General features: G+C 40.9%; 1 protein-coding gene across 1 annotated transcript; it reads left to right on the top strand.

Annotated features, from left to right (window-relative positions):
* Positions 1-298: 298 nt before the first annotated feature.
* LOC113035406 (opioid growth factor receptor-like protein 1) lies at positions 299-10,267 on the top strand. Its single transcript, XM_026190948.1, has 7 exons — positions 299-649; positions 2,607-2,693; positions 2,815-2,893; positions 3,148-3,226; positions 4,505-4,571; positions 5,414-5,559; positions 6,832-10,267. The coding sequence occupies exons 1-7, from the start codon at positions 464-466 to the stop codon at positions 7,376-7,378; spliced, it is 1,191 nt and encodes a 396-aa protein (XP_026046733.1). The 5' UTR covers positions 299-463; the 3' UTR covers positions 7,379-10,267.
* The last annotated feature ends 1,720 nt before the right edge of the window (positions 10,268-11,987 follow it).

The raw sequence follows: 11,987 nt of genomic DNA, 5'->3' as shown, positions 1-11,987 counted from the left end.
CATTGATTCTTGATCATTTTTGCACCTTTTCAACATCACTGGCAGCGTAGACTACATGTATACTTACACATATATTAGTAATCTACCCTTTTTTATTTTATTTTGTTGTTATTTTAGGGGGGTTTTTTATTTGGAGGTTTTCCACTTATAGTTTTAGTCTCTAGCTTAGCTTTACTCAACTGTAACCTTGTTTCATACAATTCACAGGTGTAAGACCGCCTCTTGCCTCTGCGGCACTAATGGCCTCTCATACAGAAACACGCATCATCCTTCCAGTGTGGAAATCCCCCTTTTCTGCCATTTAAAAGCTCCGCACTGAGCGCAGTGCAAACCCACCGCTCTGCAAACCGAAAAACGAGGCTGGGTGCAAAATTATGTAGTATTTATACCTTTTTTTTTTTTTTTTTTTAAAAAGCGATAATTAAAAAGAAGAAGAAGAAGGCGGTTATTGCATGTTTTTTAGATGGGAAACCTGGTGGGCAGCTGGCGTTTCAAGGAGCCGAGCACGATTGAGGAATGTGACTCGACGTGGGGATCGGACTCGGAGAGCGACGAGCCGGCGGCTGAAGATGATAGCGGCATCTCCGACTCCGTCAGCCCGGCGGAGAGCGAGAGGGCCGCGGGGCACGCCGGAGACAGCACACCGCAGGTACGTTTCACGCCGGAGAGCCGGGACATGTGGGCCACCGGCAAAAAGGCCGGGACACAGTAAGGACAACCGGGCTACGGTGATGTCTGCACCCGAGACACAGCTCACACCAAACTTTCATTCAGAAATACGTCAAGTTCATGTACCGTGAAGACGTGCTGTACACGCATGCTGTGGAAAACGGCTGTACATTTACGCGGGGACAAATTATAGGGGACATGTTCTCCTCGTAATTTAGAGCAAGATTAAAATGGAAAAAAAATCCACATGAGAAAATCATAGCGACAATCCTTCTGCCATACTGCCATTATTTCAATATGAGTTATGAGTTCACATAACCACTGAATTATCTGCCGGGAACAAACGATCAGCAGCAGCTCAGCCTCCTCTGGGACCGTGTACAGGCAGGTTAATGACCACACACACGGCAGCCAGGCAGGATAAGGACGAGGTCGCCCTTTATTGCGATGTTTTATTTTTAAATGGACTCAACCAAATAAGTTTTTTTTTGTTTTGTTTTGTTTTTTTTTTTGTGGAAGTTTAGATGCATTTAGCAGGTTACTGCCGCAAAATTATAACCTATTCAAACTCCCAAGTGTAATTTTCAGAGTAAACCGTGTCTGTACATGTGCTGATTCAGCACAGATAATGTTAAATACGGTAAAGATAGAAATAACTAATAAATTCTGAATGCTAGAGAGCGTTAGTGCAATAAATTCTAGTATTTAAAATACTGCGTATTTATCCCCCCAGCCCTCATGCTACAGCCATGCTGTGATCTTACTGTAGGCATCAGCACGCCAGGTGGGACTGTGCAAGCTAGGTGTCAAAATCATGCCAAATTTGAGAAGAAATGGATTCAGTCTTGGGTTTCTTACTGTAAACTACTGTCATACATGTTATGGGCTACATCCTGTTCACGTGATGTTTGTTAATTATCAAAGTAATCTAAGGAACCATAACTCCAACCCTACACTGCCTACAGGTTTACAAAGAAAGTGAAAACGTTTTATTCTTTTTAGGCTACAGACACATAAACTGTGTGCAATAACGTTCAGAGTAGCTGACGGGATTGTTGTTATTAGGCTATTTCACACTGTTTTATAATACAGGAACCAGCAGGTTATAACAGTCGAACAGGAGCAATCTTTCATAGATTATTTCTTAAAAGTTAAACCAGACTTATGGTTTTGCTCTGTTTTTATAAGTTGGACTTTTTTTTAAAGTCAGGAGGGAGATAGTTTATGGATTATAGTAAATGACCTAAGAAGTAAGTAAGTAAGTAAGTAAAATTTATTTATATAGCGCTTTTCACAGATAAAAATCACAAAGTGCTTTACAACACAGAAAATGGGAATATAAAAACAATATAACAGTAAATAAAACAATGTAAAACAATAAAACTATAAAAACAGCATAAGAAGAAATTAATCAAATGCTTTTCTAAATAAAAATGTCTTCAGCTGTTTCTTAAAAGAATCAATGGAGTCCGTTCAGTGAAGAGACAGTGGGAGAGAATTCCACAACCGTGGTGCCACAGTCTGAAAGGCCCGATCACCACGAGTTTTAAAACGAGTGCGCGGTACCACCAGCAGTCTCTGATCTAATGACCTTAAAGCCCAAGAAGATGTATGTGGTTTCAGCAGGTCAGATAAATATTGAGGAGCCTGACCATGCAGGGCCCTAAAGGTTAGAAAGACCAAAGAAACACATTTCACTTTAAATTTTATGAAAAAAATGACCCCGATTAGACAGAGGTGTCTGGTTGGTGGTGGTTCACATTAGTGCTGATGTAAATTGTCCATTTTTATGAGAAAAACATAGATATTAATGTTCCAAGCAACTAAATGTTTTTAATTCAGCTAAATGGCATCTAAGGGCAACACACCATCTGTTTTCTTTTTTCCATTCTTAAGAGTCTTTTTTTTCTGTCTTTCCTTCTTTCTTCCTCTTTCAGTTGACTGACTCCCCGGAGTCTGTTCCAAAGATGAAGAGGAGTTTCTATGCCGCCAGGGACCTCTACAAATATCGGCACAGCTACCCGGTACATGAACACACACATGTGTACCCTACAATGAGAATAGACAGGCTTCATCACACACATACACTCACACTAATGCAGACACCCTTTGTGATATATTTTATCTGTGTGTGTTCATGTGAAGAACTTCAGAAGGTCCCGGCAGCCCAATGAGTACCGCAACCTGCGCTTCTACCTGAACAAGATCCCTCTAGTGCCTGATGGTCAGATATCACACACACACACACAGAGAGAAAAAAGTGCACTCTCCATGCAGATCTGTTAACACTGGAGAGAAGTGATGTTAGTGCTGGCCTTAGTGAGTTTTGTTTGGCTAAAGGTCAAGTTTGACAGGGAAAGCCCAGCAGATTAGTGGACTGATCCACTGTTTAAACACACGTACACACACACACACACACACACACACACATGCAATACAGATCTATTTTGCAGCTATTTAGCTCCTCTTTCTTCTCAGGTATCTACATAGAGGAGATTCTCTCTAAGTGGAGAGGCGACTATGACAAACTGGAGCACAATCACACCTATATTCAGTGGTGAGACATTCCCTCCATTTGTTTTAATATTCATGCAGCTTGTGTGTTTGTGCATCAAGTTGTTCTTAGCCTGCAAGAAGGCACGGTAACATGACATGTCAAAGCTTCCTTTTTCTATCCTGTTACAGATTAAAGTTCAATAAAAAACAGGAATATTTTAATGACCGCTCACTTAGTTTAACCTGTCCAGTCAGGTTTCAGAACTGATTTTAGTGGCTTAAACCCCTGGGACATGGACCGGTACCAGTCCGTGAGTTGTTTGGTACCAAGCCGCGAGAGTTGAGGCTCGGGTGTGAAATTTATGGTTTTCGGAGTTTTTATTGTTAACTTTTATCGTTTCTCTGGGTCTTTTCCTGTGTTGTAGTTGTGTGTCTTATTTTGAAAGAAATGTTTACGCGTTACCATAGAGACCAGAGCGCATTAAAGGGCAGAGAAGACACGTGACTCTCAATGTTGTTGAGTCGTTTTATTAGCAGGAGGACACTGCTAATAAAGTTACACAATTAAACAGTGAATTCGCGTTTATTATTATATTTACAAAATACCACAGTTTTTGCCTTGGTCGTATCATTTTATTTTGTTGTATTTGTCCGCGACACCTTTATCCGCGACACAACGCGACTACCACCGTGAAAATGTTGTTTGATATTAAATCGGTCCGTGGCGCAAAAAAGATTGGGGACCGTTGGCTTAAACGGTGATTGTCACATCAAGCTTGACAACTGTAGTTAGCTTGATATGGCTTCCATGTTTGATATGTAACATGGAAGTGTTACAATGCACAACAAGTGTTAAAGGGGAACGACTTGCTTTTGGGGCCAGCGTCATGTGGCCATTGAAGGAACTGCAGTTATTTGGCACATCCATGCTAGCTTCATTGTTAAGTAGGCAAACACTCCTATTCAGTCTATTTTACATGTGTTTTTGGTCTTCATGTACATACACAGCAACTTCCAGGCTCTATGTGCAGGCTGCCTTTTTTGCTGCTGACCTTTACATGTTTGATATAGTGAATGTAGCGATTCACATAGTTCTGGTAGGGTTGCCAGGTTAACATTCGGTGGGAAGGTTTTAGCAGTCACTTTACTAGCCTAGAAGAAAGAGGTGGACAGCCTTTACATACCATGCACAGTGAGCAAACAGTAGCACCTGCTGAGAAATTACACTGAGTAATTATCTTCATTATTTGGTAGGCAGATGTATTTCTTGACCATCACATCCCTGTAGTTATTGTGTTGTATGTTTTTACAGTGTTTTTACTCCATTTCTGTACCCCAGGCTGTTCCCATTAAGAGAACAAGGGCTCAACTTCTACGCACATGAACTGACTCAGGACGAAATCAAAGTGAGTTTTGTACACATATTCTGTCTCTACTAGTCTGTGATGGTCCGCTTTATTAATGCTGTGCTTCATTAAACTGTGATGACATGTGCTTGATCTCCAGCTGTGCTCCTGCGGACACTCTTCTTTTTATAGTTTCTACCTAAATATCTGTTGTTTGGTGTTAGATTTCACTTCTGCTTTCCTACATTAGCATATTAGATCGTTTTTTTACTTAAATGTGGTTATATTCAGACATATAACACTGAAAGCTTTCCACCTGTGAACCGATTTTGATGCTTTCATTGCAAAGAACTATGAGTTGCTCACAGTTAGTGGAGTGTCGCTGGCAGCTCAGGTGCATTATAATGCGCTTTCAGTGCAGGGGGAAAACACAGCTCAGTGTCACGGTTTTGCTAATGTTTTGCATCACTGCTTTAGTTGTGGCTTTTCATCGCACAAGTGTTTCCCATGGTTGAGTCTTTACATTTCACTACCGAAATAATTTAGCACAAATTTAGCAAATTTTGAATCGAGTGAAGTTTTAAGAATGCCGATACACTCTCGTTTAAATAAGTCGCTCAAATGTGACAAAGCAAACAACCGTTCTGGGAAATACTCATTCAGCTTTGGCTCTGACTAAATTAGACATCTGTTTGAACAACACAGCTGGTTTGCATGTGCATGCTCCCATTAAAAGTAGGTAGAAATGTGTCCCTCATGAAATTTCAGACTCGTTTTCGGGCGATTACCCAGTGTTTGCATACAGCTTTCTCTTCTGCTTCTTCTGATCACCTAAAGAGAAAAGCTGCTTTTGTACACAACCTGTCTGTTTGTTTCTGATTTGTTGTGTTGAATCACATCAGGAATTCCAAAGCACTCGGGAAGCAAAGCGGAGATTCCTGGCGGCCTATTCCCTCATGTTGGACTTCTACGGCGTCAAGCTGCTGGATAAGAGTGGCAATGTTGCTCGGGCTCCGAACTGGCAGGAGCGCTTCCAACACCTTAATGAGTAAGTACACACACACACTTGCGAAAGTTATATATTTAAATGCACTGTGCAGTAGCTTGGGGGGGATAAAATTGCAGCTACAATTTGTGTGAAGTTATCGCATAGTTGCCAGTAGCTGCTTTTCAGTCCTTTAGCAAGGCAATCATTCTAAATCCTTTGCAACTTAATTGCTCCTCTAACAGCAGCTGAATGTGAAAGAGGATGTTTTGAATGGACAAACAGATGGTTAAAGGGCAATTTAAAAGAACAATTGTTGTTGTTTTTTTTGTTTCACATCCCGTTTCGATGTTTTCATTGCTTGAGATAAGGTACGGTGTTTCCTCCTGCCAAAGGACCACCTGAATGCCGCACTTTGCAGTTTACATTAAAGCGTGTGCTTGTCCTTGTACCTAAAACCTTTTAGAAGGGAAAGCATTACTTTCCCTTTTATTACCACAATCTCCTCCAGTCACAAACCTTCCTTAAACCATTTGAATCTAATTGTTGCGTTAAGCTCTAAACACATGGAAAACAAAGCTGACAACAGTGTATTTTCTTTCCATTCTCTTGCCATTAAAATGCACAAAGATGTCTGAATCTGGTTTCTAGATTTCTCATGGGCCAAGTAGCCACACCAAACAGTAAATAAAAATTATATTGCCAGAGACATCAGACATTACATCATGGTTGTATTGAAGGCCATCACCTTTACTTCAATCTAGACCACAGAATGAACAGTGGTTGGGTTGTTCCATAAAACTGCCCATCGATGTGCGATTGTGTAGGGACGTGTGTGTCAGCTGTGGAACAGGCTTGTGATCTGTCCATCTTTTAACCTATACGTGTGATAAGTGGTATAGGTAGAGCAATAAATGGGTACTTTTAACCGCCCGTGTCCACAGAGAGGTGATGGTTATCGGGAGGACATTATACCAACACAGGGTTATCTGATGCTAGTGGATATGGACGTGCAAATCGTGCAGGAAAAAAGCTGTTACACCAGAAACATTATAAAAGAGACACTGAAGGAATGGGGTCTGAAGATGGTGATACAAGAATAACTTCCAGGAGGAAATAAAGTTTCTAAAAAACAGAAATGATTGGTACGTGCAGTCTTGCAGTCCAGTGACCGTTGAAATTAAAGTTAATTTGATTATGTTTCAAAATAAGTGTCCAAATACTTATTTTGGACACTTATTACAGAGGAGGTCCTAGATGGCTATTTCAGAAAAGCTATTTCAAACTATTCTAATCAATCAAAATTCTCTTTCTCAACCGCCGTGTTTATTGAAGGTCCCACCACAACTACCTGCGGATCACTCGCATCCTGAAGTCCCTGGGTGAGCTCGGCTATGAGGCCTTTAAGGCCCCGCTGGTTCGCTTCTTCCTGGAGGAGTCGCTGTGCCACGGCACCCTGTCCAACATGCAGCACAGCATCCTGGAATACTTTGTCTACACCATCCGCCTGCCAGCCACCCGCCGACGCTTGCTCCGCTATGCCCGCCAACACTACAGACCTGCCCACGCGTTCCTCTGGGGACCACCAACTAAAAAGCGGGGAGGTGGTGCTGGTGCTGGAGGTAGCGTGGGTGCTGGAAGTAGTGGGATTAGGGCGCCTGCTCCAACACCAGAGCAACAGAGGAGGGGGATGGAGAGCACCATATTCACACCTGCAGGTAGTGGAAATATTGTGTCTTCCCACAATGCCACGATGTGCCATGAGCTGGCTGAAGGAGGACTCAAGGGCTGCACGGGACTTGGTCCCAACATGGGAGGAGCGCTGATGATGGTGGGAGCTCGAGCAGAGAGGAATGAGTTCAATGAGATGATTCCTTTGTAGGGAAAAGTTTTGAAAGCAGAAAACAAAAAACAAAATGAACCACTTAAATTGTAAAGAAATAAACTTGCTTTGTGGAAGGACATGCAAACCAGGGCAGTAAAACACAGGTACAGATGTTTGAGCTGTTAATGAACACATCATTAGAATCTGTTTAGTTTAAGGGCTGACTATAAACTCAAACAGTACTTTATTTATTGCAAGAGAATTATCTTAACTGAATTTGGGATTATAATCTAAAGCTGGGTTATTTTTTGTTTGTTTGTGCTTTTGGTGGGGTTTGTATCCTGAGCTAAGATAGCCGAATCCCAAAATTATCTAAACTAGTAGAGAAAGTTTGACAGAAGCCTTATTTAAAGTTTTGGCCTGGAATGCTGAATGTTTGCTGGTGTTGGGATGGTGAGATTATTGAAATATGTAGCTGGAGCTCCACCAAACAACACCCTGGATTGAGCTCCTTTTGTACAGGGTCTGTACAGCAAATGTGAAAAGGGAGATCAGGAAGAATTTGTCTTATTTCCATGTCATGTAAAAAGCATATGAAATAAGACTAATTTGTCAGCAATACTTATAGATTTTTTTAACTTGACTGACTTGAAATTTTCACTTTGTTGTTAATCTTAGGCACAGCTCAGTTATGTATCCGCACTGCGATTTTACTCTCTACATGTTAAAGGTAGCCAATTCCGCTGAAAATTGTACAGAACTATATAGCAAAAAATAAAACGTGTTGGTAAGCTGATATCTTTAAGAAATACTTAAGAAAAGAAAGGCTTTAGGTGACATTATTACCTGTGAACTCTGCAGAAAATTGTGAAATCTAAAACTGTGCAATAAATATTTTGCTATATAACAACCCAGGGCTGCTTAAAGCCAATTATCCAATGGCAGTGACTACACTGATTAAAATAATGCACATTGTATTTCAGTCTAAAAGATAAGGGGAAAATACAAAGTGTGTCAGATAGGTTTGTCGCAGTTCATTTTTTTCTGGTCTTGTAGGCAAGAATTCAGAAAATATTATTAATCCTTCAGCAAAGAGTAGAAATGCTAGTACCAATGTTACCGGAAATTTCCACCAGTTACAAGCTAAAGATGGTGTTTGTATCAGTACTAGCAAACAGGCATAATTAAACTGGTTAAATTATGAATAAATAAAAATATACAAATCATATTTCAAAGTAGGAATTACTGTAATCACATTATATTATAATATACTATATATATCGAGTTTTAGTGACGTGAAAAACAGCCGTGAGCTAGCTTGGCTGCCACACCTCCACAGTGTGTTATGCCACCTAAAAGCCTTCTTCCATTCTTAACTGGAAGTTATGGATTGAAGTTAATGTGATCAGACTGGTGGTGTGCAGTGTGTTCTCATAGACAGTATAAAAGATGGATGTAGCTACCATAGTGTTACCCAAAATGTATGGATATGAGAAGGAGGGGTGGGTCTTGTTAGCTAATGAGCATTTTGTACCACAAATAATCTTCCATTTGGAAAAATTGTATGACCAAGATTTACAACAATAGACTTAATCTTTTTATTATTCAGTAACTAAGCCCATAAACTCATCAGATAAGGGTTTAGAAAGGTCAAGACCAAATAAAAATTGAATTCCACGGGCTTCTATAGCACTGGAAGCCTTTTTGCATCCACAGCTATCGCCATCTGGTGGACTTTAGGTAAAAAGCAGGGTTCAGGCAAATCCGGATTGGCTTTATTTTAATTCAAAGCTATGTCAGACTTTGATACTGTCTATGTGTGTGTTGCACTTTTTGGACAATCTGTGTCTTCCTGTTAAAAGTGCTGTAGGTTTTAAAAGGCTGTGCATCATAGTCATGATATAGTGACGATACTGTCTAACCTTGCAATAATGTGACTTACTGAAATGAGAAGTTAAACACCCTTGTTAGGTTTCAACCATAGCTCAGCCCATGTTTTTGAGAGTTCAAATGTTTCTAGGGCTAGGTTTTCAGTGCTGCTGATATTTCTGCCAGAATCTTTTAAGATGAATTTGCTTGCCACTCAAAACAACAAACAAAAAACAAATCTGGAATAATTTATTTCAGGTTAATGTCAACTCATCGCCCCCAGCATTTCCTTGGTCATGTTTAGTTTTCAATAAAAGGCAAATATTAGACATCAGGAAGTGTGCATTGATCTATCCAGTCAACTTAAACTAAAAGCTAAGTTTTTTAATTATAGGTGTTATCTTAATAGTTATTTGTATGCTTCTAGTAGCAATAGATTAAAAGCCATGTTAAGTATAAGAAAGATTGAAGTTTAAAACTTCTTTAGTTGGCTGTTCTTGCTGTAGGAGGCGGCCATGCGTATGTTAGCTAACAAGGTTTTGACATTGCTTTCCAGCCAAGTGTATCTGATATAATTGTAAAAATAACTTTTCAGGTGAATTATATGATAACATGGGCTCAAGTATTCTGATTTCTAGTATACTCCACATGTACATATGTGAGTATGTGTATGTCTGTGTGATATTCTTAAGTGCCTCTTTTGTATTTTTAATTTTTATCTGGATGCTGTATGGAGTGTCTTTCCTGTACATCCTGTTTTTTGTACAGCGTTTTGATATATACATCATTGTCCACAATATAGTCATGTACACTATGAGTATATGAGTATGGGCAGGAATACATTAGAAGAACTGATATAGAGGAAAAGTTAATACTATATAACACTTGAAATTGTTTGTATTGTTTCTTTGAATAAATTGTGATTGCTACATTGATAAATGTTCACTATGCTTGCTGAACACAGTTTTGTTTTGGGGGGTTTTCAGAACTGACAGGCCACAATAAGTGGACATAAACCCTGAAATGTGAATTTTGCCACATGTAACTCTAATAAAAATGGGGTTGTGGATTAACAGTGTTCGTTTCATTTGTCATCTCATTTTGATGCACAAGTAGTACTAACTAAATTCAAGCAGGTACAGTGTTATGAATGAATATTTTCCCCCTTCCTGATGTATTTTTAGCCATTTTTCTGCATTAAAATGTTTCAGATCATTACATTTTAATATTGGCTAAAGATTTTTTGGAAAAATCTTTGTGGTTGAGGTCAATTTCACTAGCCACAAACAGGCCTGACTACTGCCAGACTTCTTGAGTCAAGAAATCAATCAAAACAACCTGTTTGACAAAGTGAAGAAGTGAAGCGAAGATCTCAAAAAGCAACACATCATGCTATGATTTTAAAAAAAACTCAAAATGAGACAAAACAAATTAATTTTAATCTTTTAGTCTGGAGAGGGCCTCCCTGGAGAGGGAGGCAAAATCCAATCACCACCTCCTCGCGGTGCCTCCTGGATAACCAACCAACGGTGATGGTCTTCGATGTCAGGCGGTGCGACAAGTCGATCGAATCTTCAAATTGTCGCATCAAATAGCAATGGAACGTCAAAATTTGGGAAATGCTAGGGCGTCCCCCGCAGGCGACGCGTGCCGTTCTCGACGGAACGACATGGGAGATCAGCAAGGGCTACCCACTCATGGACGGATTGGGCTAAAGAGACGACTCCATCTTCGTTTTGGAACAATCAATATCGGAACCATGACTGGAAACAACCAAAGTCTGGAAGTTTCTCGGGCAACCAGGAACGGCCATCCTGACAGAACTGTTTAACAACATTGTCAGCACAGGGGAAGTCCCGAAGGCCTGGACGACCAGCATTACCATACCCATATGGAAGAACAAAGGGGATGTAGCCGAATGCTCAAATTATCGTCCTATTTGCCTACTATGTCACACGATGAAAATTTTCGAAAAAGTCATCGATGCACATCTTCGGGAAATTGTCAACGTCACCCCCAACCAATGTGGTTTCGTAGAGGGATGCGGAACAACTGACGCCATACACGCCGCCCGCCTCCTGCTGGAGAAGAATAGGGAAAAGAACAAGACAGTACATATGGCCTTCCTAGACCTTGATAAGGCTTTCGACAGGGTACCCCCATGACCTCATATGGCACTCCCTAAGATCGCATGGTGTCCCTGAGGCGTATGTCAAATGGATACAGCTCCTCTACGACAACGTCACCAGTTCAGCCCGATGCGCCGCTGGACTATCATCTCCCTTCCCAGTTAGTGTTGGGGTCCACCAAGGATCAGCTCTGTCACCCCTCCTCTTCATTCTATGTATGGACACCACCACGGCCAACCTCCAGTTACCTCATCCATGGTCTCTCCTCTTTGCCGATGACGTAATCCTCACCAGCAAAGACAGAGAAGAGACCCAAATGACGACTCAACTGTGGAAGACCCGGCTCAATGAATATGGTATGCGGCTCAACACGAAAAAGATCGAATACCTGGAAGGAGGCCCCCAAACTGTTGGCACCATCATAATTGACAACGAAGAGTTGAAGAAGACAGAAGAGTTCCGCTACTTGGGCTCAGTCATCAGCTACCATGGAAATATCACCTCCGATGTCCAAGCACAAATAAATGCAGCCTGATTAAAATGGCGACAGGTCACTGGTATCCTTTGCGACAGAAGAGTGCCAGATCGACTCAAGGATAAAATCTACAAAACGGTGGTCCGCCCAGTAGCCCTGTATGGCTGCGCATGTTGGCCCGCATTGACCACAC

This window comes from Astatotilapia calliptera, chromosome 13 (assembly GCF_900246225.1).
Source record: "Astatotilapia calliptera chromosome 13, fAstCal1.2, whole genome shotgun sequence".
Taxonomy (NCBI): domain Eukaryota; kingdom Metazoa; phylum Chordata; class Actinopteri; order Cichliformes; family Cichlidae; genus Astatotilapia; species Astatotilapia calliptera.
This window is presented reverse-complemented; position numbering and strand designations above follow the sequence as displayed.